Genomic DNA, 23,602 nt, shown 5'->3' on the forward strand with positions numbered 1-23,602 from the left:
TGCTAGAGGCTGGACTAGTTATAAATGAAGGATTGGTCCTTCCCCTCCTGCTTCACTTGACTTTACTCGTATCTTACCCTTCAGATATATGACTTCTAGCTAATGGCTATCTCTTATTGAAACGTCTTTCCTCCTCCTTCTTACAAATCCAAAATAGGGTGTACTTCTATGTAGTTTTCCTACCATGCCCAGTCCTGATTAGGCACATCTTATCATTTAAAGCAATCAGAAGTTCAGTGTTATGAAAGACAGCACACATGTCTAGACATGAGTTCTGGTTTAGTCTTGGCAATGGACATGTAGCAAAGAGAGTCCTTCTGATTCCCTGAAGCTTCTCTGCAAAGTGTGGAGATGCATCTTTTTCCTATAACCTACTATTCCCTTCAGAGAAAAGAAAGTTTCCATATGACTTTCTAATTCAAAACAGCTGAACTAGATTTAATTCAGATTTGTCCTCCCTTTCAAATTATAATCACAAAACGAGTGAATTTTTTTCAGTTGTCTAGAAAAGAATTATCATTATAACATTCATCAGAATATTCATGATATTAACATATCGATGTGTCAATTCAAAAACCAAATTCAAGCAAAACCCAATCTACATACTTATAACAGGAAGTACCACATCCAACTAATAAAGTTCAGCTCATAACTCTATTGGTCAAATTCAATTATTCCTTTTTTGGATGTTTCTTAAATAGTTTCCTATCCTCAGTTTATGAGCACTACTTTTCTTCTGAAGTTCTTTTATTTTATTCTTTCTAACTGAACCACAGATGGCACCCTTTTTCATAATAAATCCTCAGTCTTTATTTAAGCTTATTAAATGTGTTATACAAAGATTGCTTCCTGTTATCCATTTTAATGTTGTTTTTCCCTCCCACCTGCTTATGTCTTATCTCCATGGTAAGACGAGGATCCTTCTGCTGCTTCTTGTCTTGCTTTCCATTCATTCCAAGATCTTCCAACATCCCAGAACCCACCACATCTTTATGGAGCAGATGGTCTATAAATTTTTGAACCGTGGTACTTTCCTCTTCTTCCTCCAAATAGCCACAGAAATCTGGAGGAAACAGAAAAATGACAAAAAATTTTTTTAATTAAAAAATGTTAATATAATTTCCATATTTATGTAAACAATCGTGGTACAATAAAAAATACAATACTGTTAGTGTTCAATACATAGTAACTGCTAATGCCCATTGGATGAGTATAGTCCTCAGCAATAAACTGCAACTAAGAGGGAAAAAACCTCCACTCATGAAGGACTGCCCTCACCCATGTCACTAAAGACTTCCTGACAAATTTATTTAATCTAAACGTCTTTGAGGACTCTGTTAGTTTTTGTGTTTTTAATCCTCACCTGAGGACACATTTTTATGGTTTTTAGAGGTGGGGGTGGAGAAGGAGAAACATTGATCAGTTTCCTTTCCAAATATGCCCCTACCAGGGATCAAACCTGAGGACTTTTGGTCTATGGGACAATGCTCCAACCAACTGAGCTACACTGGCCAGGGCTCTATTTTCTTTTTAATGACAATTGCAGTTGTAATTAACAAATAAAGTAAATATTTAAAAGTTTACAATGAGTTTTGACATATACATATACCAATAAACCATTACTACAACCACGATAATGAACATGTCTGTCAGCCTTAAAAACGTCCTTGTGCTTATTTCTAACTCTTCCTCTCGCTCTTCCCCAAGCTCTCGGCCCCATCCCACGCAAACACAGACCTGCTTTCTGTCACTACAGATATTACATTTTCTAGAGTTTTGTATCATTTAAGTCATATGCTATGTACTTTTTTGCGGGGGGGGGACAGTCAGGCTTCTTTTACTCAGAGTAATTATTTTGAGACTCATCCATGTTGTATCAATAGTTTATCTCTTTTTACTGCTGAGTAGTATTCCATTGTAAATGTATACCACAATTTATTCAATCATTCATCTGTGGAAATAACATTTGGATTATTTCCATATTTGGGCTATTGCAAATAAAGTTGTTAAGAACATTTATGTACAAGTTCTTGCATAAACATGTGCTTTCTTTTCCCTTAGGAAGAGAAACTTTTTAAGAAACTGCCAAACTGTTTTCCAAAATGGCTATATGATTTTATATTCTCACTAGCAGTACAGGAATATGCCAGTTCTTCCACATCCTTAACAATATTTAGTAAGGCCTTTTAATTTAAACCATTTTAATAGGTATGTAAATGGTAGTTTTAACTTGTGTTATCCTAACAATTCACAATATTGAATATCTTCCTTGATGTTCTGTTCAGTACACTATGTAGTTACATACATTATTAAAAATAGGATATTGCCCTGATTGGTGTGGCTCAGTGGGTTGGGCATCGTCCTGTAAGCTAAAAGGTTGCTGGTTTGATTCCTAGTCAGGGCACATGCCTGGGTCATGGGCCAGGTCCTCAACTGGGGTCATACAAGAGGCAACCAATTGATGTTTCTCTCTCCCTTTCTTCCTCTCTCCCTTCTCCTCTCTCTAAAAATAAATAAATAAAATCTTAAAAATAAAGTAAAATAAAATGGGGTATTGAAGTTTCTAGTGATTATTGCTGAACTACCTATTTCTCCTTTCAATTCTGTCAGTTTCTGCTTCACATATTTTGGGACTCTTTTGTTACATATACATATGTTTATGCTTATGCTTTCATGATGGATTGATCCTTTGATCATTATAAAATGCCCTTCTTTGTCTCCAGTACCACTTTTTAAAAAATCTTAGTCTATTTTTTTTCTTGTATTAGCAAGCTGCTCTTGCTCTTTTTCTGGTCACAGTTTGCATAGTATATCTTTTTCCACCCTTTTACTTTCAACCTTTTTATATCTTTGAAACTAAATTGTGTCTCCTGTAGATATCATATAGGGAGGTCATGTTTTTAAATTCAATCTGCCAATTTGTCTTTTGATTGGAGTGTTTAATTCATTTATATTTAATGTAATTCCCAATAAGGTAGGAAATACATTTATCACCTTGGTATTTGTTTTCTATATGTCTTATGTAAATGCCCTTTGTTAAGTTAAAGAATTTACCTTCTACTACTAGTTTGTTAAGAGTTTTTAATCAGGACAAAGTACTTTTCCTGTGTCTACTGAGATAATCACATGTTAATCAATATTTTTGGTAAGCATCCTTTTTATGGCTACATAATAATTTTGTTTAATGTTTTACTAAAAAAACTAAATTAAATTAGACTAAACCCCCCAAAACAAAACTCTATAAGCATAAGATGAGTGAGGTCTGGATGACACTAGGCAGCAATAGCCAACCTAAGTAAAGAGACATAACTAGCTCCATTAGCACCATATGAAAGGAAATAATAGTTTCACTACATTTCATACATGCTTCAGAATAAATATGAAGTACTAAAATGCCTCACTTTAATAATGACATTAATAAACTAGAAAACATTCAGACGGTGGCAACCAGGATAAGATCTAGACACAATTAGATAATAAAGAACTGTTGAGAGAACTGAGGTTAATTTAATCTAGGAGCAGTGAAGTATATGAGGGATCAGATATTATTACAGCTTCCACAAAAACATAAAGACTGTTCTTGAGAGAGGGAATACATTATTATTTTCTGTGGCATTGTAGGGTAAAAGTTACTGAGGACAACTTCCAGCCAAGATGGAGGTGTAGGTAGACACACTGTGCCTCCTCACACAACCAAAAGGACAACAACAAATTTAAAAACAAAAAATAATCAGATCTGCCAGAAAGTCAAAGTGTATGGAAGTCTGACAACCAAGTGTAACAGGGTGTAGCCAAGGCAGGGGCCCAAATAGGAATTTGTAATGGGGTCCAGAATTCAGGGTGTTCAAGAAATATTAGAGAAAAAATATATATGATGTCCTCACTCCTGCCAGTCTGAGCTGGGGGATGGGATACATGGAGCAGGGCCATTGAGAGCTGTTTTGTACAGCAACAGCTTCGCAGCTAACCTCAGGCATGGTCATTTAACATGTCATTTAACTGGTTTCATAGATATGTTAAATACCTGTGGCCATGCTTTGAGCCAGGGCAACTGGAGTGACTTCAAGCCAGGATGTAACTGGGAAGCAACTCCCCCTGGTTACAGCACCTGCATGAAAGCTTGGAGATGATTGGCTCCACACCAGAGGGCCATGACTGCCCACACTTACTATGGCAGCCCAGTAAAGCTGGAAGGATAGGGGAATGCTGGCAGGTGTAACTGATTGTGGGAAGGGTCAGAAATGGGGCTGCAGAGGAAGACTGGCGAAGTGCAGCAGCCATGACGGGAATCACCATGTGGCTTTGGGGTGCTCCCTTTTGCTACATGGCTTAGGAAGCAGGAGAGACTTTGCCTGGAAGAAAAGGGATGAAAGGACTCTTGCTAATGGGCGATGAGAAGGTGCCACATGGCTTTGGATTAACTGGAGATCATGGCAGTGACACAGCTGATGGTGCTGGGAGCCTGAATCACGGACTTCTGCTTCTTTTCCTGAGATACGGTACCCCAGACTGGGCAGAGGGAGAAGGAAGGACTGTGTGCATCTGTGGGTATCCTAAAGGACTTTGGTATATTAATGAAGACATTAAGTCATTACTCTTAAGTCCGTATAACCTTTAAATAAATAATTCCTTTTCTTTTTACCAATCTCTGGCATTGAGAGACATCTTTCATCTGGTGGCTGGCAAAGCGAACCTAGTACGGGAGGAACCCCTGGAGAAAAAGGGGGGGTCCTTTTGGTAATACTGTATCGTTCACTCCCCCCAGGGTCTGTTCTGTAACACAAGGAGTTAAAGAAGAAACAGTCATCAAGGCTGGCAGGGAGGGAGGAAATGGGCAGCTGGGGCAGAGAAGACTCATGGCAAGGCTGTGGCTGGAGGACCAGGGTAGGCCAGGGTGGCAAGGTGGCAGCTGGCAGATGGGGTGGTCCACATTTCTGTAGAGACAAACTGGAAAAAATAACTGGGAAGCAAGACAGACCACACAACCCAGAGTTCCAGTGCAGGGAAATAAAGCCTCAGAATCTCTGACTGAAAAAAACCTGTGGGGGTTGAGGCCATAGGAGAAACTCCCAGCCTCACAGGAGAGTCTGTTGGAGAGACCCACAGGGTCCTAATGCACACAAACCCACCCACTCAGGAATCAGCATCAAAAGGGCCCCATTTGCTTGTGGGTAACAGTGGAAATGACTGGAAGTCAGCCAAGAGCTGAGCAAGTGGCATTGTTCCCTCTCAGACCCCTGCCCCACACACAGCCCCACCATGCAGCAACGTGGGTTGCCCCGCCCTGGTGAAAACCTAAGGCTCCACCCCTGACTATGTAACAGGCACATTAAGATAAAAAAATAATGGCCCAAATGAAAGAACAGGTCAAAACTCCATAAAAAATACAACTAAGTGACAAAGAGATAGCCAACCTATCAGATGCAGAGTTCAAAACACTGGTAATCAGGATGCTCACAGAATTGGTTGAATATGGTTGCAAATTAGATGAAAAAAATGAAGGCTATGCTAAGTGAAATAAAGGAAAATGTACAGGGAACCAAGAGTGAAGGGAAGGAAACCGGGACTCAAACAAATGGTTTGGACCTGAAGTAAGAAAAAAACACTCAACTAGAACAGAATGAGAAACGAGAATTCAAAAAAATGTGGAGGCTTAGAAACCTGCAGGACATCTTTAAACATTCCAACATATGAATTATAGGGGTGCCAGAAGGAGAAGGGGAAGAGCAACAAGTGGAAAAGTTATTTGAACAAATAAAGGAGAACTTCCCCAATCTGGCAAAGGAAATAGACTTCCACGAAGTCCAAGAAGCTCAGTGAGTCCTAAAAATGTTGGACCCAAAGAAGCACATATCAAGGCACATCATAATTACATTATCCAAGATTAAAGAGGAGAGAATCTTAAAAGCAGCAAGAGAAAAGGACACAGTTGCCTCAAAAGGAGTTCCTAGAGTGTCAGCTGATTTTTCAAAAGAAACCTTGCAGAAAAGAAGGGTCTGGAAAGAAGTATTCAAAGTCAGGAAAGGCAAGGACCTACATCCAAGATGACTCTATCCTGCAAAGCTACCATTTAGAATGGAAGGGCAGATAAAGTGCTTCCCAGATAAGATCAAGTTCAAGAAGTTCATCATCACCAAGTCCTTATTATATGAAATGTTAAAGGGACTTATCTTAGAAAAAAAATGATCAAAATACCAACAGTAAAATAAAATTAGCATTTAAAAATCAAAAATAAAATACAAACAGTAAAATGACAATGAACTCAAACTATCAACAACTGAACCTAAAAAAACCCCACAACAACAAAAATGAACTAATCCAAAAACTAGAACAGGAACAGATTCACAGAAATAGAGATCACATGGAGGGTTACCAGCGGGGAGGGGAAGGAGAGAGAATGGGGGGAAAGGTACAGAGAATAAGAAGCATAAATGGTAGGTAGAACATAGACAGGGGGAGGTTAAGAATAGCACGGGAAATGGGGAAGCCAAAGAGCTTAAATGTAAGACCCATGGACATGAACTAAGGAGGGGAGGATGCTGGTGACAGGAGGGGTACAGGGCAGAGGAAAATAAGGGGGAGAAAAAAATAGGTCAACTCTAATAGCATAATCAATAAAATATATCTTTAAAAGTAAAAAAAAAGTTCCTGAGGATAAAATTCTAACTCTCCTAACTAAGAGGAAATGCAATGAAGAGGAGAGCCTCCCAGCAGCAGGAGGCGCCCCTCCGAAGTGCAGGCTCTGTGTCCTGGGAGGGGTTCAGGCAGAGACTGTGTCACCCCTACCAGGTGTGCTGTAGAAGGATCTCTGTGTAGGGGTGAAGAGAACAGATCGGACTAGGCGATCTTGAAGGACTCCTCTAACTTCAAGAGCTCATGACTTTGCGATTCCTGAGCTGCTGATCTTGAAGAGTCCTAACAAAGGGAACGCTGCCAGGTGAGTTCACCAAGGGTGTCCGAGTAATGCACAAGGAGCTGCCACCGCTGTCACCTGCTTACCGTTATGCTCAGGGGAAATAATCTCAAGACTGTGGCTACATTTGAGGAATCATCACAAGTTAGCCATTGAACTTGTCTGATACTAGCTTTGTGTACAAGAAATAATTTTTTATAAAGATATATAAAGGATTTGTAAATATAAAATGATGTATGAGTGTTCAAATGCAGTGTCCAAAATAAGTGGTCATCTAACAACATATAGGCAGAAGCACTCTTAAACAGCATTATTTACTATTATAATCACAAGAATTATAAATCATAGAATATTTTAAAGAACATTGTGAATTTACTGAAGATATAATTTAAATTGAGTCAAGAAAAATTAAAGCCAATTATAAACATAAGCAAAACACTGAAAAGCTAAATAACATATTTATTATTCAAAACAACTGAAAATAAATACATCCTTGCCCTGACCAGTGTGGCTAGTTGGTTGGGCGTTGTCCTGGAAAGTGAAAGGTTGCCAATTTGATTCGGGTCAGGGCACATGCCGAGGTTGTGGGTTCAGTCCTCGGTTGGGGTGCACATGACACTCATCCAATAGATGTTTCTCTGTCACATTGATGCTTCTCTCTCTCTCTCCCTCCCTTCCCTTCTCTCTAGAAATACATAAAATCTTAAAAAAAAGACACCTTAGACACATTTATTGGATGTTAAAGCTTAGAACAATGAGATCAGTTCTTACCATCAAACTTGTCATGTTTGAAATGATCACCGGCTTCTAACACAGGAGGGATACTTGACACAGTGTCTTCAGCTTCCCCGTCACTTGCTAGTTCTTGTTTAAGTTTGGTGTCTAACCACTCACTGACCAGCTCCTGAGCTACCAATAAAACAAAAACATTTTTTAAATATTTCAGTTACTTCAGAGACCTTACTTCATTCACTGTTTTCATTCATTCACTAAATTTTAATTGAGCTCTGATCATTTGTCCAGATGCATTGTTCTTGATGCTAGAAATACAGCAGTGAACAGAACAGGAAAAATTAAACCTACACCACACAGCTTACATTCTACTTGGGGAAGAGAGACCATAAACAACTAAACAAGAAGAGTAGAGCCCTGGCTGGTGTGGCATAGTAGCTTGAGCACTAGCCTGAAAACCAAAGGGTTGCTGGTTTGATTCCCAGCCAGGACACATGCCTGGGTTGTGGGCCAGGCTCCCAGTAGGGGACGCACAAGAGGCAACCATACCCTGATGTTTCTCTCCCTCTCTTACCCTCTCTCTAAAAATAAATAAAAAAGTAAAAAAAAAATTTTAAATCAAAGCAGGAGAAAAAGAAATGGTATACAAGAAATGGAAGATAGGCATTGGTAGTTTTAAATTGGGTGGTAAAAGTGGTCTCACAGTGAAGATATTTGAGCAAAGAAGGGAAGGAAGTGAGGGTGTGAGCCATATGGATATGTAAGGGACATTACTCCATGCCTAAGGCAGGCGAGTGTTCAGTGTGTTGGGAGAAACAGTAAGGAGGCAGTGTAGCTGGAGAGTGAGTGAAGGGCATGGAAGAAAGGGTAGAAGATGAGGTGGTAGTGGTAATGTGGGCATCAAGTTTAGAGCAGTGATTCTAGATTAGGGCAAAAGTGTGCTGCTAGGGACATTTGGCAATGTCTGCAGCCATTTTTTGTTGTCACACCTGGAGGAGGTAATACTGGCATTTAGCAGGTAGAGACTGGGGATGCTGCTAAACATCCTGCAACGCACACGGCATCACCAACAGAACTTATCTGGCCCAAAATGTCAACAGTGCTGAGGTTGAAAACCCTTTCTTTAGAGTCCTGACACCATTATAGGTACTTTGGCTTTTACTCCGAATGCACTGGGAAGCCCCAGCAGGGTTTTGAGCAATGAGGCCACTCTGCCTACTATGTTAAAATAAACTATAGGGGATACACTCGGAGGCAGGGCACACCAACTGGAAGACCAATGCAGTGATCTAGGAGAGGGGTGATGATGACCGGGACCTCGAGGATATTACCATTTATTAAAAATGGTAATACTGTAAAAAATAGTGTTTTGAGGTAAAGTTGACATGATTTGCTGATGGACTGGATATGGGATGCGAGAGAAATAAATGTACAGGTTTTTGGCCTAAGCATCTGCAAGAATGGAGATACCACTCACTGAGCCAGGGAAGGCCAAGGGAGCAGCAGGTTGGGAGGAAGGTCAGGAGTTCAGTTTTAGACTTGTTAGGTTTGAGATGCTTATGATATCCAAATAGGGATGTCAAATGGGTATTTCAGGGGACAGGTGAAGAAATCCAAGCTGAAGAAATTAATGTGGGTGTTATTAACATACAGATGGTACCAGAAGCTGTAAAAGTGGATGAAGTTGCCAGAGGAAGGTGGATAGAGACCGGTTCAAGGACCAACCCTGAGGAACTCCAGTATTTACAGGCTGCAGAGATAAGGCAGAACCAGGAAAGCAAACTAGGAGGAAACGGTCACTGAGACAGGAGAAAAAAAACTGAATGTGATATCCTGAAGGCCAACTGCATTTGGATTTCTTTCCTAATGGTATCAAGAAAAATCTTAAATGCGCAGGTGAGAAAACATCTACTTTAGTATTACCTTCTTCATTTTCAAAGTTCTTATGGGTATGGTATGGGGGTTTCAAAGAAGAAAAATATCCCCCCCCCAAATTTATTTATAAAAAATTGTGTATTTATTCTTACATGTTTAAACTTCAGTCACCTTCAAAGTTCTCTCTATTTGATGCAATACACCTAGTGAGATGTATTTTCCACTGCTCAAAACAGTTTTTGAACTCTTCGATTTTGGTGCCTTTTAGTGCTTCTGCCACTTTTTCTTTCACTTTTTCCACTTCGGCAAAATGTTTCCCTTTGAGGACTTTTTTACCCAGGGAAACAGACCAAGGGAAAAGAAAAGTCGCTTTGGGTGAGTTCAGGTGAACGGGGAGGGCGGGGCATGCGCATCGTGCCGCTTGTGGTCAGAAACACTCAGCGCAGTGTGGGCAGGTGCGCTGGTCAGTTACCCACCATGAAATGGGCAAACAGGCTGAAACTGTCTTCAACAAAAATCCACTGAGGCTGAACCCGGCCTCTCATGGTAACACCAGTTGGTACACTGATACAGATTGGTTTCTAGAATACTCACCTAGCAGGGGAAGTCTGTATTACCAGGGGCGTGCCCTCTAGAAAATTATTCCATTTGGGGGGTTTCCCCCTCATATGTCAGCATTGTCTTCATCATTAGTATCTTTATCACATAGCCCTGAGAGAATGGAATGTTTCTATACATTAAATGATGCTAAAAGGCACTTAATATAGATTGATATACATAAAACAGGAAAAAATGAATCAAGGTAGTAGAAAATAGATATAAAAAGTATATTAGCAACAAACATTTTTGGCTTTCAGAGGAAAGCAGAGAAAGGGAGCAGACATTTACTGAGAAACCCTTTGTACAATTCAGATATGCATGTGCATAATAACTTATATATAGAATAATTCAGATCTACTAAACACACTTCATTGGTAAATAGAGGTTTATAATAGTCCCGCACCCCCTTACCCATGGGAGAAATGTTCTAAGACTCCCAGCAAATGCCTGAAACAGTGGGCAGTGCCAAATCCTATGTGTACTGTTTTATCCTATACACACACACCTATAATAAAGTTTAGTTTATAATTAGGCACAATAAGAGATTAACAATAAAACAGAACAGTTATAACAATATACTATGATAAAAGTTATGTGAATGTAGTTTCTTTCAAAATATCTTATTGTTCTACATTCACCTTTTTACTTAACGGAAGCACTTACAGCTTCTTTGGTGTATCTGAATTGCCAGCATCACTACTCTTGTACATTATTAACGGAACTAAATGTTACTTGAACACAAGCACTGTGATACGACCGCAGTCTGATAACCGGGACAGCTACTAGGTGACTCAGGGGAGGGTAGTGATTTTCAGTGTGGATAAGCTGGACGAAGGGATGATTCACATTAAAACAAAGCAGACAGTGAGAGATTTCATCATCTGCTCAAAATGACATGCAAGTTTAAATTTATGCATTTTATTTATTTATGGAATTTTCTATTTAATATTTTTCTGTGGAAAGTGAAACCATGGGTAAGGGGGGACTCCTATACTATAAAGTGTTCCAAAAGAATAAAAATGGTAACTTTCCCTGCAGTGTTCAACTGTAGGAACTCCTCACGCTGGACCAGAGAGGTATAGAAGGCTAACTTGAAGCAGAGCTTCTCAAAGGATGCTCCTCAGAACACTAGGTCATGTAGGGTATTAACAGCTGGTTGATGAGAGGAGAAGAGGATAAAAACCTTCAAAAAACCACATTCCATCCATACAACAGTACTTCCTAATGTGGTCACTAGTTTCTCAGGATAATAATAGGTATTTCTGGATAAAAAGAGTTTCGTGGTATAGGAAAGTTGGGAACTGGGATAAGTGAAAACATTTTTAACTGCAGGACTTCTCAGAAACCTTCTAAAGTATATTGTGTAATCCTATTGGTGGAATGGAAAGTAGGATGGATAAGACATCCCTTGCCAATTTCCGAATCCAGCTCCTCCCTCCGTCTCCAGCACTACCAGTCTCCCAAGACCAGGGACTATTACTGCCACCCCGGCCACTGCCACAGTCTCCCACTGTTCTCCCTTTTCCCTCATTCTCTCCCCTACGATTAATTTTTAATACATAAAAAAAAGTTATTCTATTAAAACCTTTCAATGCATAAATTACCTTGCTTAAAACCTTTCAATGATGCCTCATCATACTCCACAGAAAATCTAAATTCTTTTTGCGGGTTTATAAGGCCCTGTGTGACATGTCTCCTGTGCACTCTTGCAAAGCCACCTCCTTTGGGAAGGTCGAGCCACACTGGTCACCGCACTGGTCATCCTTCAGTTCTTGTAGCTTCTCTGTACTTTATCTCTCTTTTTCTTTTTTAAAGATTTTATTTATTTCTTTTAGAGAGAGGGTATGGGAGGGGGAAAGAGAGAGAAGCATCAATGTGTGGTCCCCTCTCACGTGCCCTCTGCCAGGGACCTAGCCTGCAACCCAGGCAGGTGCCCTGACTGGGAATCAAACCAGTGGCCCCTTAGGTCACAGGCTGGTGCTCAATCCACTGAGCCATACCAGCCAGGGCTCTACTTTAGCCCTTGACGCCACCTTTCTCTCAGCCTGGGTTGTTCTTCCTCCATTACTGCTCAGAAAGCTCCTTTTTGTTATTCAGGTCCAGATTTGAGTGACATGTCACTATCTGATAATTTCTAAAATTTTCTTTATTCCCACACTAAAATGTATACCACATAAAAGCCAAGGCTTTGCCTGTCTTGTTCACAACCTGTTCCTCTAGTGCCTAAAATAGTTCCTGACACTGAACAGATTTAAATATATATGTGTTGAATAAAAGAAGTAAACTGAATAACTGGAGACATAAATAATCCAGATGGAAGCTGGCTTCCAGCACATGGTACTGACTTTCCTCCTGTCTCTGTGGCCTCTCCTTCCCAGGCTTTTTTGCTAGCTCCTCCTCATCCCTTCTTCCCTAAACAGTGGAGTTAGTCAGGGCATCAGTAACTAAAACACCAAACTGCAGAGCAGTAAATGCTTTGGGGAGGTAGGGAGGTTAGATCAGTTGTAGACTCTCTTCATAAGGAACAAAGCTGAGTTATAAACTAGTGGTCGAATTCACAGGCTGCCCTCTGAGCCACTCAACTAATACCTTCCAACACTCATCAGTTAACTGTGACGTCAGACTGCCTCTGGTTGTGGTTCTACTTCAGAAGACAAAATGGGGCTTAAATACTGCCTATCCTGTAATACTGAGTTAATTCCAGAGTAAATTAGGTTAAGGGCAGTAAAGTAAACAAAACTTAAGGAGAAAGAAAAGCTTTCTTTCATACTTTGGAATTCATTATAGGTTATGCTGTAATAGGTTGTACTCCAAAAAACTGTTAACCTCCAAGCAGGAAAATGCAGTCTCTCACCTTCTGCATAGACTTCATCATGATCCTCTATTTGCTCAGATGTTTCCAAATCTATATTTTGGCTCCAAAGCCTTCTGAATAAGTCAGAATTTCCAGCAGAAAATGCTTTCGAAACTCCAAATTCTGAAGCTCTCTCCACTTTCTTTAATATAACAAAAAAAAAATCCATTAAGATGACAACTTTGTACAGCGTTAGAACATTTCTCTCCAACCCTCAAGAATCTGATTTTTTACCAGTTACTAAAATACTTTCATTTTTCCATTTCTTCAGGGACTGTGAGGCTTAAACATCCACCCTAAATAATTCCATTCATTAAACATGAAATTAACTATAGTATTTTACCGAGTTTTAACAGGTGTTCACAACGTTTATATTAGAACAAAATGTTATCTAAGCTTTAGATAACTTTTGCTAAGCATTAGTTATGGGATTCTGACACCTGAATATTTTATTTTAAGTAAAAAATATACTATTAGTTTCCAGGCTGCTAAAATTTGCATATGAATGTGAGCCAGAGGCAGAGTAGCCATACTTCCTCAAATTACTAACCTGAAAGAAGTACTCCACCATATGGGCAAACTACAGGCTAAATAAAATTGGCATAAATAATCTCTGAACTGTAGTTTTCAGAATATTTTAAGTCAACAGTAACGATCTAGTAGTAACAAGGCTGAATTCAGGGGCTTGGGGGAGGGGTTGGCAGAGGTGGACAAGCTTTCTCAGCATTTTGGCTTCCCCACACAGTGTAAAAGAGCTTATTTTACAATTAAAGCCCGGTTTTCCCCCCTTCCCGTCTCTGTAAACCTACTTTCCTCCATGTCTTCTGTGTCCCAGGTCTTCTAACTCGGGTAGTGACAACTCCATTCTTTCAGTTCCTCAAAAACCTTCTTGAATATGGTTTTTCTCACACTCTTTTTTCTTTCTTAACCCACATACAGGAAAACTGTTGACTCTATTTTGAAAACGTATCCAGGACCTGACCCCTTCTCGTCACCTCTACAGCTATTACTCTAGCTCAAGGCACCACAATTTCTTGACTGGTTTTCTATGACAGCTTCCAGCAAGCACAGCAGCCAGAGAGACCACTTTAAATGAAAGGCATAACATGTTAGAACTGCCCTCAAACCCTTCCATGGCTCCCTATTTCATTCAACTCAGAATAAAAACCTAAGTTCTTATATCAAGCTTCAAGGTCCTGCACCACCAGGCCCTTCAACCTCCAACCTCCTCTGCTACTTTGCCCATTGCTCCCTCGACTTCAGCCACACTAACCCCCTATTCCCTCCTCCTCAAATGTGCCAAGCATGTTCCCACCTCAGGACCTTTGCACTGAACTTCCCCTCTGTGGACTGCTGTCCCCGAGATATCCATATGACTTGTCCTCTCGCCCCCCACCCCAAGTCTTGACTCAAATGTGCACTTTGTAGTCAGGCCTTCGCGGACGATCCTGTACGGAATTGCAACCACCCCCCTCATGGCTCTCCCTATTCTCCTTCTGTTTTGACTTTATAGCACTTAAGACCTTATAATATTTGTCATTTGTTGTTCCCCCTAAGTAGAATGTAAACAGGAATTTTTGTCTTTTACATGCATGAAACCCCTAACACCTAGACGAGTATTTGACACATAATAGGTGCCCACAAATATCTGTTAAAAAAATGAATGAAAATTTTATTTTAAAAAGTCGCATTTTCCCATAGTTTACATTGTCACTAGACCTATTTTGAAAATGGGCTTGGTATGGCCAATCTTGGCATGGGCTTTCCATTTTAAGTATCAAGGTTTTCATATACCAAGTTTAAATCAGAAGCAGAGAAATAAAGTTAAAAAGTCAATAGTAATTTGAAAAAGATATAAAAAATAGAACACACAGGAAAGGATACGATGGTGGCTGGTATATGACATTTGCTGGATGGTTACAAAATGCTTGGTACACAGTTCTTCCCTTTAAGGTTCTTAAATTCTAAGACAGGAAGATGAATTTTACATATATTGTGTGTGATTATATGAATACACACACAAATATAAATAATGTGCAAATAAATCAACTTTAATTTTTAAACTAACACACACACATACAAAAAATAAATAACAGCCCTGGCCAGGAAGCTCAGTGGGTTGGAGCATCAACCCAATACACCAAGGTTGTGGGATTGATCCCCGGTCAGGGCACAGGGCATACTAGAGTCAACCAATGAATGCACAAATAAGTAGAACAACAAATTGATATTTCTCTCTCTCTCTCCCCTCTCCTCTCTAGAAGTCAATAAGTGAAAAATGTTTTAAAGTAATCTCTATATTTTTGTGTTTTAAAATAGTATGTCCTTACCATGTTTTTTTTAAATAAACATGTAAGAGACAGGAGAGGTCTACCCTACATTGTATTTCAGTGAAACAAACATCGTGTTGCTTGAACAAGTTATTCTTTAAGCTAGTTCACTGAGTGGTAGCTCTGTTGCCAGCTGTGATGAACATTAAGGGAAAAACAAAACTGAAATCTGACTTCAAAGAATTCACTTTTCTGTTGGTTTGTTTCCTATACCACGAGCCACTGCAAAAACAATTCTAAAGCAATACGGGGTGTGTGTGTGTGTGTGTGTGTGTGTGTGTGTGTGTGTGTGTATTTTAAAAACAACTAAATACCTTCTAAAGTTTATTACTTAAGAGCTACATTATATATAAGTAAGCAATTGGTAAAGGGACTATCTCAGTTATTTCCACGATCTTATAAATTCTCAGTACAGGCGTACCTTGGAGATACTGTGAATTTGATTCCGGACCACCACAGTAAAGTGAGTATCACAATAAAGCCACACAAAATGGTGGGGTTGTCCAGTGTACATAAAAGTAATGTTTACACTATACTGTAGTCTATTACGTGTGCAATAGTATTAGCTCTAAAAAACAATGTACTTGACTTCATTAAAAATACTTTGTTGCTAAAAAATGCTAACCAGCATCTGAGCCTTCAGCAAGTTATAATGTTTTTGCTGGTAGCAGGTCTTGCCTTCGTGTTGATAAAATTGTACTATCTGTGAAGTTCAATAGTGCAGAGCTCAGTAAGACGAGGAATACATGCATGTGCTCCTCACGTGCCATGGCACGCATCAATCCTACTGTCCACCCTACCGGACTCTCTGTAGACTATCGCCATCGATGGCACAAACAGCAGCTACGATGCACACCCTCATTACCTCAGGGCTCAGAAGTACAAACATGAGTTTCTTGAATGTGCAAATTGCCTGTTCATATATACTAGTTTGGGGAGTTATATATTTTTGAAAGTGCCCATTTCTTTTTCATTCACTCTGTATACAAGCAAATGCTTAACACTGTATCTGTGCGTATGAATGCCAAAATAATTCCCAAGAAAAGAGTATTACAAGATGGGATCAGGGGGTTGTGATGAGGGGAAGTTGTTCACTGAGAGGGACATCTCAAACTGAGCTTTAATGGAAGGATCTGAACTGGCCTCCCACAGAGGAAGGGTATTCCAAGCTGGGGGGATCAGCATGAGCTAAAGCAAAGGGAAGTCTTACATGACGGAGGGAAAGGAGATTAGCTAATGATAGGGAGTCACACAGAGTATTAGCAGAAGGGCTGTAAGAGGTAGGTTGATAGAGGGTCTTAAATGCCAGTCTGGATTTAGAATTTCATCTGATGGCATGTAGAATCACTGAAGGTCCAACACTGAAGAACTGACATGATGAAAGTGTTTAAAAAGCTCAAAGTAGCAGAATGTACTGGAGTAAGAAGATGAGTCAAACTTCCCATCAAGATGGAGGCACAGGTAAACATGCCTCGCCTCCTTGCACAACTATAAAAATTACAACTAGACTACGAAACAAATATCACCCAGATTTCTCAGAAAATCAAGCTATATGGAAGTCCAACAACCAAGGATTTAAAGAAACCACATTCATCCAGATGGGTAGGAGGGGTGGAGACGTGCGGAGAGGAGTGGAGGAGCGGAGAAGCACAGAGAGGCATGGAGACATGAAGTGGCCTGGACGGGAGGTGGAACAGGGGTTCCACACTCATGCGTGGTGGATGAAAACCGGGAGGCATCCCCCAGAAGCAAGGGACCCCAGCCCCAGACCATACAACCTAGGGATCCAGCACAAGGAAAATAAGTTTCATTAACTTCTGGATATAAAAACCAGTGATGGTTGGAGCAGTGGAACAAACTGCAGGATTCTCAGGAGACTCCTTTTAAAGGGCCCACAAAGGTCTTAGGATTTACGCAGACCTACCCGCTCTGGAATTCAGCACCATGGAAAGAAGTGGCAGACAGAGAAAAAGGGAAGTGACTGGCAACAGGGCAAGCACTGGGAGACAGCTTCCTCCTGTGCAAATCTCCAGATGCCAGGCAGCAGCACCGCCCCTCTCCGGACCCTCCACAACACAGTACCACAGAGCTGTAACACGGGTTGCCCTGCCCTGGTGATTAGCTAAGGCTCTAGCCCATACAACTTATAGGTGCACTTTTCTACAATAGGCCACGCTACTAAGACAGGGGGTCAAAGCAGCTTTACCTAATACACAGAAACAAACAGAAGGAGGCTGCCAAATTGAGGAGACCAAAAAACATGACCCAAATGACAGAACAGAGCAAAAACCCACAAAAAGACTAAACAAAATGAACATGAGCAACCTATCGGTGCAGAGTTCAAAACACTGGTCATAAGGATACTCAAAGAACTTACTGGGTACAGCAACAGCATAAAACAAATCTAGGAAAAATGAAGGTTACAAAAAGTGAAATAAAGAAAAATCTACAAGGAACTAACTGTGGGGAAGCCAAGAATTAAATCAATGATTTGGAATATAAGGAAGAAAAAAAGCATTCGATCAGAACAGCAAGAAGGAAAAAGAACTAACCCCCCCCACACACACACACAGACAAAAACGAGGATAGACTAAGGAGCCTCTGGGACATCCTCTAACATAACAACAACTAAATCAGGGCTGCCAGAAAGAGAAGAGGAAGAGCAAGAAACAGAAAACTTAGTTGAAAAAATAATGAAAGAAAACTTCCATAATTTGGCAAAGGAAACAGACATACAAGTCCAGGTAGCACAGAGTCCCAAACAAGTTGGACCCAAAGAGTGCCACATCAAGACACATCATAATTAAAATGCTAAAGGTTAAAGATAAAGAGAGACTCTTAAAAGCAGCAAGAGAAGAGCAGAAAGTTACCTACAAAGGAGTTCCCATAAGACTAGCAGCTGATTTCTCAAAAGAAACTTTGCAGACTAGGAGGGACTGGCAAGAAATATTCAAAGTGATGAAAAGCAAGGGCCTACAATCTAGATTACTCTGTCCAGCAAAGCTATCATTTAGAATGGAAGGGCAGATAAAGAGCTTCCCAGACAAGATAAAACTAAAGGAGGACATCATCACCAAGCCATTATTACATGAAATGTTAAGGGAAGTATATGAGAAAAAGATGAAAACTATGAACATTAAAAAGGCAACAAATTCACAACTATCAACAACTGAATCTAAAAAACAAATTAAGCCAACAACCAGAACAGGAAAAGAATCATAGATATGGAGATCATATGGAGGGTTATTAGGTGCAGGGGTAAGTAGAATGGGGGAAAAGGTAGAGAATAAGAAGCATAAAGAATAGGTACAAAATAGACAGGAGGATGTTAAGAACAGTACAGGGAATAGAGTAGCCAAAGAACTTATATGCATGACCCATGGACATGAACTACAGGGGAAGATTCCTGGAGGGAGTGGAGGTACAGGACACAGGGGGAAAAGAGGAAAAAATTAGGGCAACTGTAATAGCATAATCAATAAAATATATCCAAAAATAAAAATAAATAAATAAAAGAAGATGAGTCAGTCTATCAAATCAGGATAAGGATGAACTGTAAATTGTGGTGGACAATCCCTTTTGGGATGAACTACTCTAGGACTCACAGTTCTGTCAAGCATCTAAGTAACTTCAACATCCCTGGGGAAGTCCCACTCACATTCCAGCCTCAAGGTTTGCTCTGATGTCCTGTTTTCCAACAACCTTCCCTTTCATTACACTTTCATTGCAACCCACTGACATGGTCATCCTAAATCATGTCACAAAGAATTTTCCATTGGTCAAACCAAATGATGATCATCTCCCCTCCAACATCAACCTCCTACCCATGTCCCTCTTCCACTCCCCCTACTACACTACACTGGTGTCGCACCTACCCAAGTCACTACTAACCTATGAGTCCTTTAAAGGGTCTCCTTCCTTTCCTACTCTGTGTTGATATTCAGCTATGGTCTTTCATAAGCCTCACATCTCCTGTTTTTTTCCCTTCCCAATGAGAACTTTCAAGCCTGGATCTATCTGATTTAGCAATTTTCAGTACCACAAAAAATTATGGTTACCTGCTTCAGCCAAGTCCCCAGTGCCGTAGTTACATATTGACCTTCCTTTTCTGTTCTAAAGAAAGCCCATTCTCAACTTTCACCGTGCTCCACGTCCTTTCTATATTCCCCTCTCTTCCACATGACAAAGTCTTAGCTGATTTTGAGACGGTGGTCCACTACAGTAGATTTGGAAGTGTTAGGTCCAGAGGTTATACCTGTTTCAGGATACACCCAGAGTTGAGATATATTAGGAAGCGAAATCAGAAAAGAAGATATAGAATTTAACAGAGAGGTAGGAAAAGCTAGAAAAAACAGTGTTAAAAAAGATAATGGAGTTCTAGGATTAAAAAAAATAGGTAACCATAGCAAATGAACCTTAAAAAGTTTGAGGAGAAAGAAGAGACCATTAGATTTGGTGAGTAAATCATTTATGACAGCAGTTTCTATGGAGTGGTAAGAAACAGAAACTGGAGTAAAATAGGAATTGTGAACAAAAGAGGATAATAAAAACACAATGGCAAGAAGTCCAGGCTATACATCCAAAGGCATTAGATAAGAAAAAGAAATTGCATGACAATCAGAATGGATGCAGGGGTCAAATGAGGCCTTACTGATTTTTTTTTTTAAAGATAGGAGAGTTAAGGACATAATGGAAAGTTTAGAAGAAGATAAAAACCTGACCAAGTCATATTGGCTAACAACTCTATGAAAGAGAAAATGACTCCACCTATATTAGCAACTCCCTCCATGTGCTTCCATTACATTCTTAATTCTCCCAATGGCTTAAAATTGTTTATCTCCCTCTGAACTATAAACACTGGGAAGGCAGGGACTGTATCTGCCCTGTGCACGTTATTATCTTTAGTGCTCAAAATAGTGGCTAGCACTTAATGGGCACTTAATAAATACTGGGGTGGGGGGTGAAAAATGGTTAACAATGGTTAACCTATCTGGCCTAGGTTCCATCTGGCCTATTGTTCATAATACCTATTTAGATAAGTAACAACTCTTCAAACATTACCAGAGAGAAGACTATTTTCCCAGGAAAGTGCCACATCATTTTAAAGCATGTAGTGCACAAATGAATTGAGTATGCCAAGTTGCCAGAGAGGTACTCAGAAGCATGAACTTCAAGTGGTTTAACAGTATTTCTACTTAAATGGCAGTTGGACTCTAAAACACTCATTTCAGGCCTGGAAGAGATCTCAGAGGTTATCTAACCCAATCCCCCCACCTTCTCAGTGAATGCTCAGACATATTTTTCATTAGTCCTAACATTAAGTGACCATGTAGAATCCACTGGAATATTTCAGCAATAGAAAATACTTACAAGAATGCCCATTCCATTTTTGGATAGCTCTAGTGATTAAAAGATTCTTACTTGTGATGCACACATGGCTTTTACCTGTTGTATTGGTCCCACAGGTTAAAGTACCTACAGTACGGTCTTTCCAATGATCTGAGGAATGCCTCTCCTAAGGCTTCTCCTCTCCTCTGCTCAGCTAAAGAGTATAAAACTAAGGCAACATATGTAGTCACATGGGGACAAAAACAGCAAAATATGTGCAAAATAGAGACCTATTAGTATGCCTTTTCCATCTGATTATGTCTGAATATTAATTCTCTTTCTACCTTAATTGTTTAATACCCTTACCTTAATCCAATGTTCCACATTGTCAGGGTCAGAAGCAGGCTGCAGATAATATATACAGAATATTAATACACAGTACTATCATCATCACCTTTGCCATTTTAACCTATCCTTCTGACCAAAGTACATGAGAGTATCCTTTATTCTTCCCCCAGATCAGATCCCCCAAAGTTCAGCAACAAAAGAACAGAATGATGGTAAGAGGAAGAAACATGGAGCCTTCTCTGGGACATCATCTGAATGTTTTCATCTCCTGCCTAGGCCCACCATATTCTGACTTAATTGGCCTGGGGTAGAGCCCAGACATGAGTATTTTTTCAAGCCCCCCAGGATAAAGAGCCAAAACAGAGGAATGCTAGGTATAATATTTCTTGGAAAAACACAAACAAGCACTGATTAATCAGCCAGATTATTTAAGTGTCACAGAAGCAAATCTGCTTAGAGAAGGGCGTGTGCTTCTCCTCAGGCCGCTTTCTCAGGAGTAACCTGTAGCAAGAGGCTTTCCTCTCTTAACTAGAGCAGGGATATTGCTTGGTCCAGTAAGAACTGGGGAGGAGGGGTGCAGTGAGGGATAATCAATCTGCTACTGTTTTACAAAGCAGAAAACGAAGTGGAAATCACATAAATGCCTATCCAGATCAGTCACATGTTAATCAAAGTAATACACCTCCTTCTTAGTAACATTCAAAAGCTTGCAGAATTCCCCCTAATGGTTACTTAATGAATAATTTGCTAATAATTCAGGTGGGTTTTTTAAGAACTAAGGGAATATCTAAATATGGAGGAAGAAAAGATATAATCCTTTCACTTACATAACACTTCACCTTCAAAGCACCTTACAGATAATTAATTAATGGAACTGTACTGCTGGTTCTATTAAAGAATCAAAGAGGCCCTGGCTGGAGTAGCTCAGTAGATTGAGCACGGGCCTGCGAACCAGAGGATTCCCAGTCAGGGCACATGCCTGGGTTGCAGGCCAGTTCCCAGCAGGGGACCCACAAGAGGCCACCATACATTGATATTCTCTCCCTCTCTCCTTCCCTTCCCCGCTAAAGATAAATAAATAAAATCTTTTAAAAAACAGAATCAAAGAGCACATTGTATTAGAACACAAGTGAACTTCGAGGAGCTCTTGTGTTTTTACCCTTTCATCCTCCAGGAAGTAACTCCAGGAAGTAACAGTGAGCACTAGCAGTGAAAATCCTTCCTTTGGAGTCCTAAAAAATTGTCCCAAATTTTTACCTTTCATCGTCAAGTCTATATCCATAACCTAATTGGATCCAATCCATTATGGAACTGGTACATTGCAATAGGAATAGACTCTGTTTCCAACTCTCCAACACCTCCGTCTGCACCCTCCAGTATGTGGGGCAAGATATTCACCAGGTGGAATATAACCAGTGAGTTATATAGCTGGTATATTTAGAATGCGCTGCAAGCACAGCTTCCTAGGGCCCTTGGAAAAGTCACATGTCTATAGATTATATTTTTAAGAAAGTGTAACTTAAGGGTAAAAACAGCTGGTGAAACTTCTCTGGAGCTGAAAACTGAGAAGCCAGCTCCATTTTGGTACTCTCACCTACATACAAAGCATTTATTTTTATGGCTGTTAAAAAGGTAGCCTGTGGAAAGCACACATCGTGTGACCGACTTTGCACATGTCATTTATGTATATTTCAAGCTTAAAAATGGGGTTACCAGTTTTCCATGCTTTGGATGCTAATGTATCAAAGGAGGAAAGAAATATAAAGAGGGTCTATTTTTAAAATGCTGGTTGAATTTGTAAGTTTTCAAGTGAATCAAGTATTGATATATCCATTGCATTTCTGAGCTCATTTTACATATTTTGGGTAAAACTATTCACCCAAAATATGTAAAATGAGGGCTAGGGATATGAAACGGAGGACTTAACGTGAAGATCTTCCAATAAGATCAGTTCTCTATGACCTGCAAAGCATAAAAAATAAAAATAATGTGAGGGAACTTCGCTAAAATTGTGAGAGTGACAGTAAGTAGGAGGCAAAGGAGTTCGTGAATTATCTTCAACCAGACGAGCACTACCAGACCTCTCCGGTTTGTAAAAGAACGTTAGATAGAAACAGTTCTTCCATGATGCTGCCCACCAAAGTTGTAAGTTACCCAGACCCTAAAGTTCCTAGGGCCCCTTCACCAGGACAATGCTGGTAAAGGTAAAAAGGCATGCCAGATAAGGATGCTCTTGGTGGAAGAGGAAGGAAGTACAGGCGGGGCCGGTACCCGCCCCCCCGAAACTCCCGAGTGGGATGAATCACCTTGGGATTTGGCTTCCTTGTAAATTGTTTCCAGCGATTCCGCCCGGCCCTCTTCCACGAAGAGGACCCTTCCTGGGGCGCCAGCTGCATTTTACAGGTTCAGGACCGAACCTTGGCCGAAGCTGAAACAGCCGCTACACAGCACAATCTGCTCCAGGAGCACCCTGGGAATTGTATTTCCTCCGCTCCCAAGAAAGGCATCCGTGGGGGGCGCCTAAGAACCACCACTCCCAGAAGGCTTTGCGCAAGCGGAATGTGTTAGCTCAGTTACCCGTGGCAACGACCAAGGTCCGGCTTCCTTGCTTTCACTAAGGTT

At 40.3% G+C, this 23,602-nt stretch overlaps 1 protein-coding gene across 4 annotated transcripts in view; it reads right to left on the reverse strand.

The window, feature by feature from the left end:
* The window catches only part of CCDC191 (coiled-coil domain containing 191), a 77,862-nt gene extending 54,402 nt beyond the window's left edge, over nucleotides 1–23,460 (reverse strand). Inside the window, exons 1-5 of one of the 4 annotated variants that reach the window (XM_037136846.2) lie at nucleotides 23,287–23,460; nucleotides 20,999–21,037; nucleotides 12,975–13,116; nucleotides 7,685–7,822; nucleotides 885–1,063 (exon numbers count right to left, since the gene is read on the reverse strand). In XM_037136846.2, coding sequence (XP_036992741.2) covers nucleotides 885–1,063; nucleotides 7,685–7,822; nucleotides 12,975–13,116; nucleotides 20,999–21,037; nucleotides 23,287–23,376 — 588 coding nt within the window. In that variant the 5' untranslated portion in view covers nucleotides 23,377–23,460. Of the gene's footprint in view, nucleotides 1–884; nucleotides 1,064–7,684; nucleotides 7,823–12,974; nucleotides 13,117–20,998; nucleotides 21,038–23,286 lie in introns of those variants that run through there. The other 3 variants (XM_037136848.2, XM_053663082.1, XM_053663083.1) reach the window with 3 other exon arrangements.
* Nucleotides 23,461–23,602: the final 142 nt, after the last annotated feature.

This window comes from Artibeus jamaicensis, unplaced genomic scaffold, assembly GCF_021234435.1.
Source record: "Artibeus jamaicensis isolate MK-2021 breed Jamaican fruit bat unplaced genomic scaffold, CSHL_Jam_final contig_3126, whole genome shotgun sequence".
In the NCBI taxonomy this organism is placed as follows: Eukaryota; Metazoa; Chordata; class Mammalia; order Chiroptera; family Phyllostomidae; genus Artibeus; species Artibeus jamaicensis.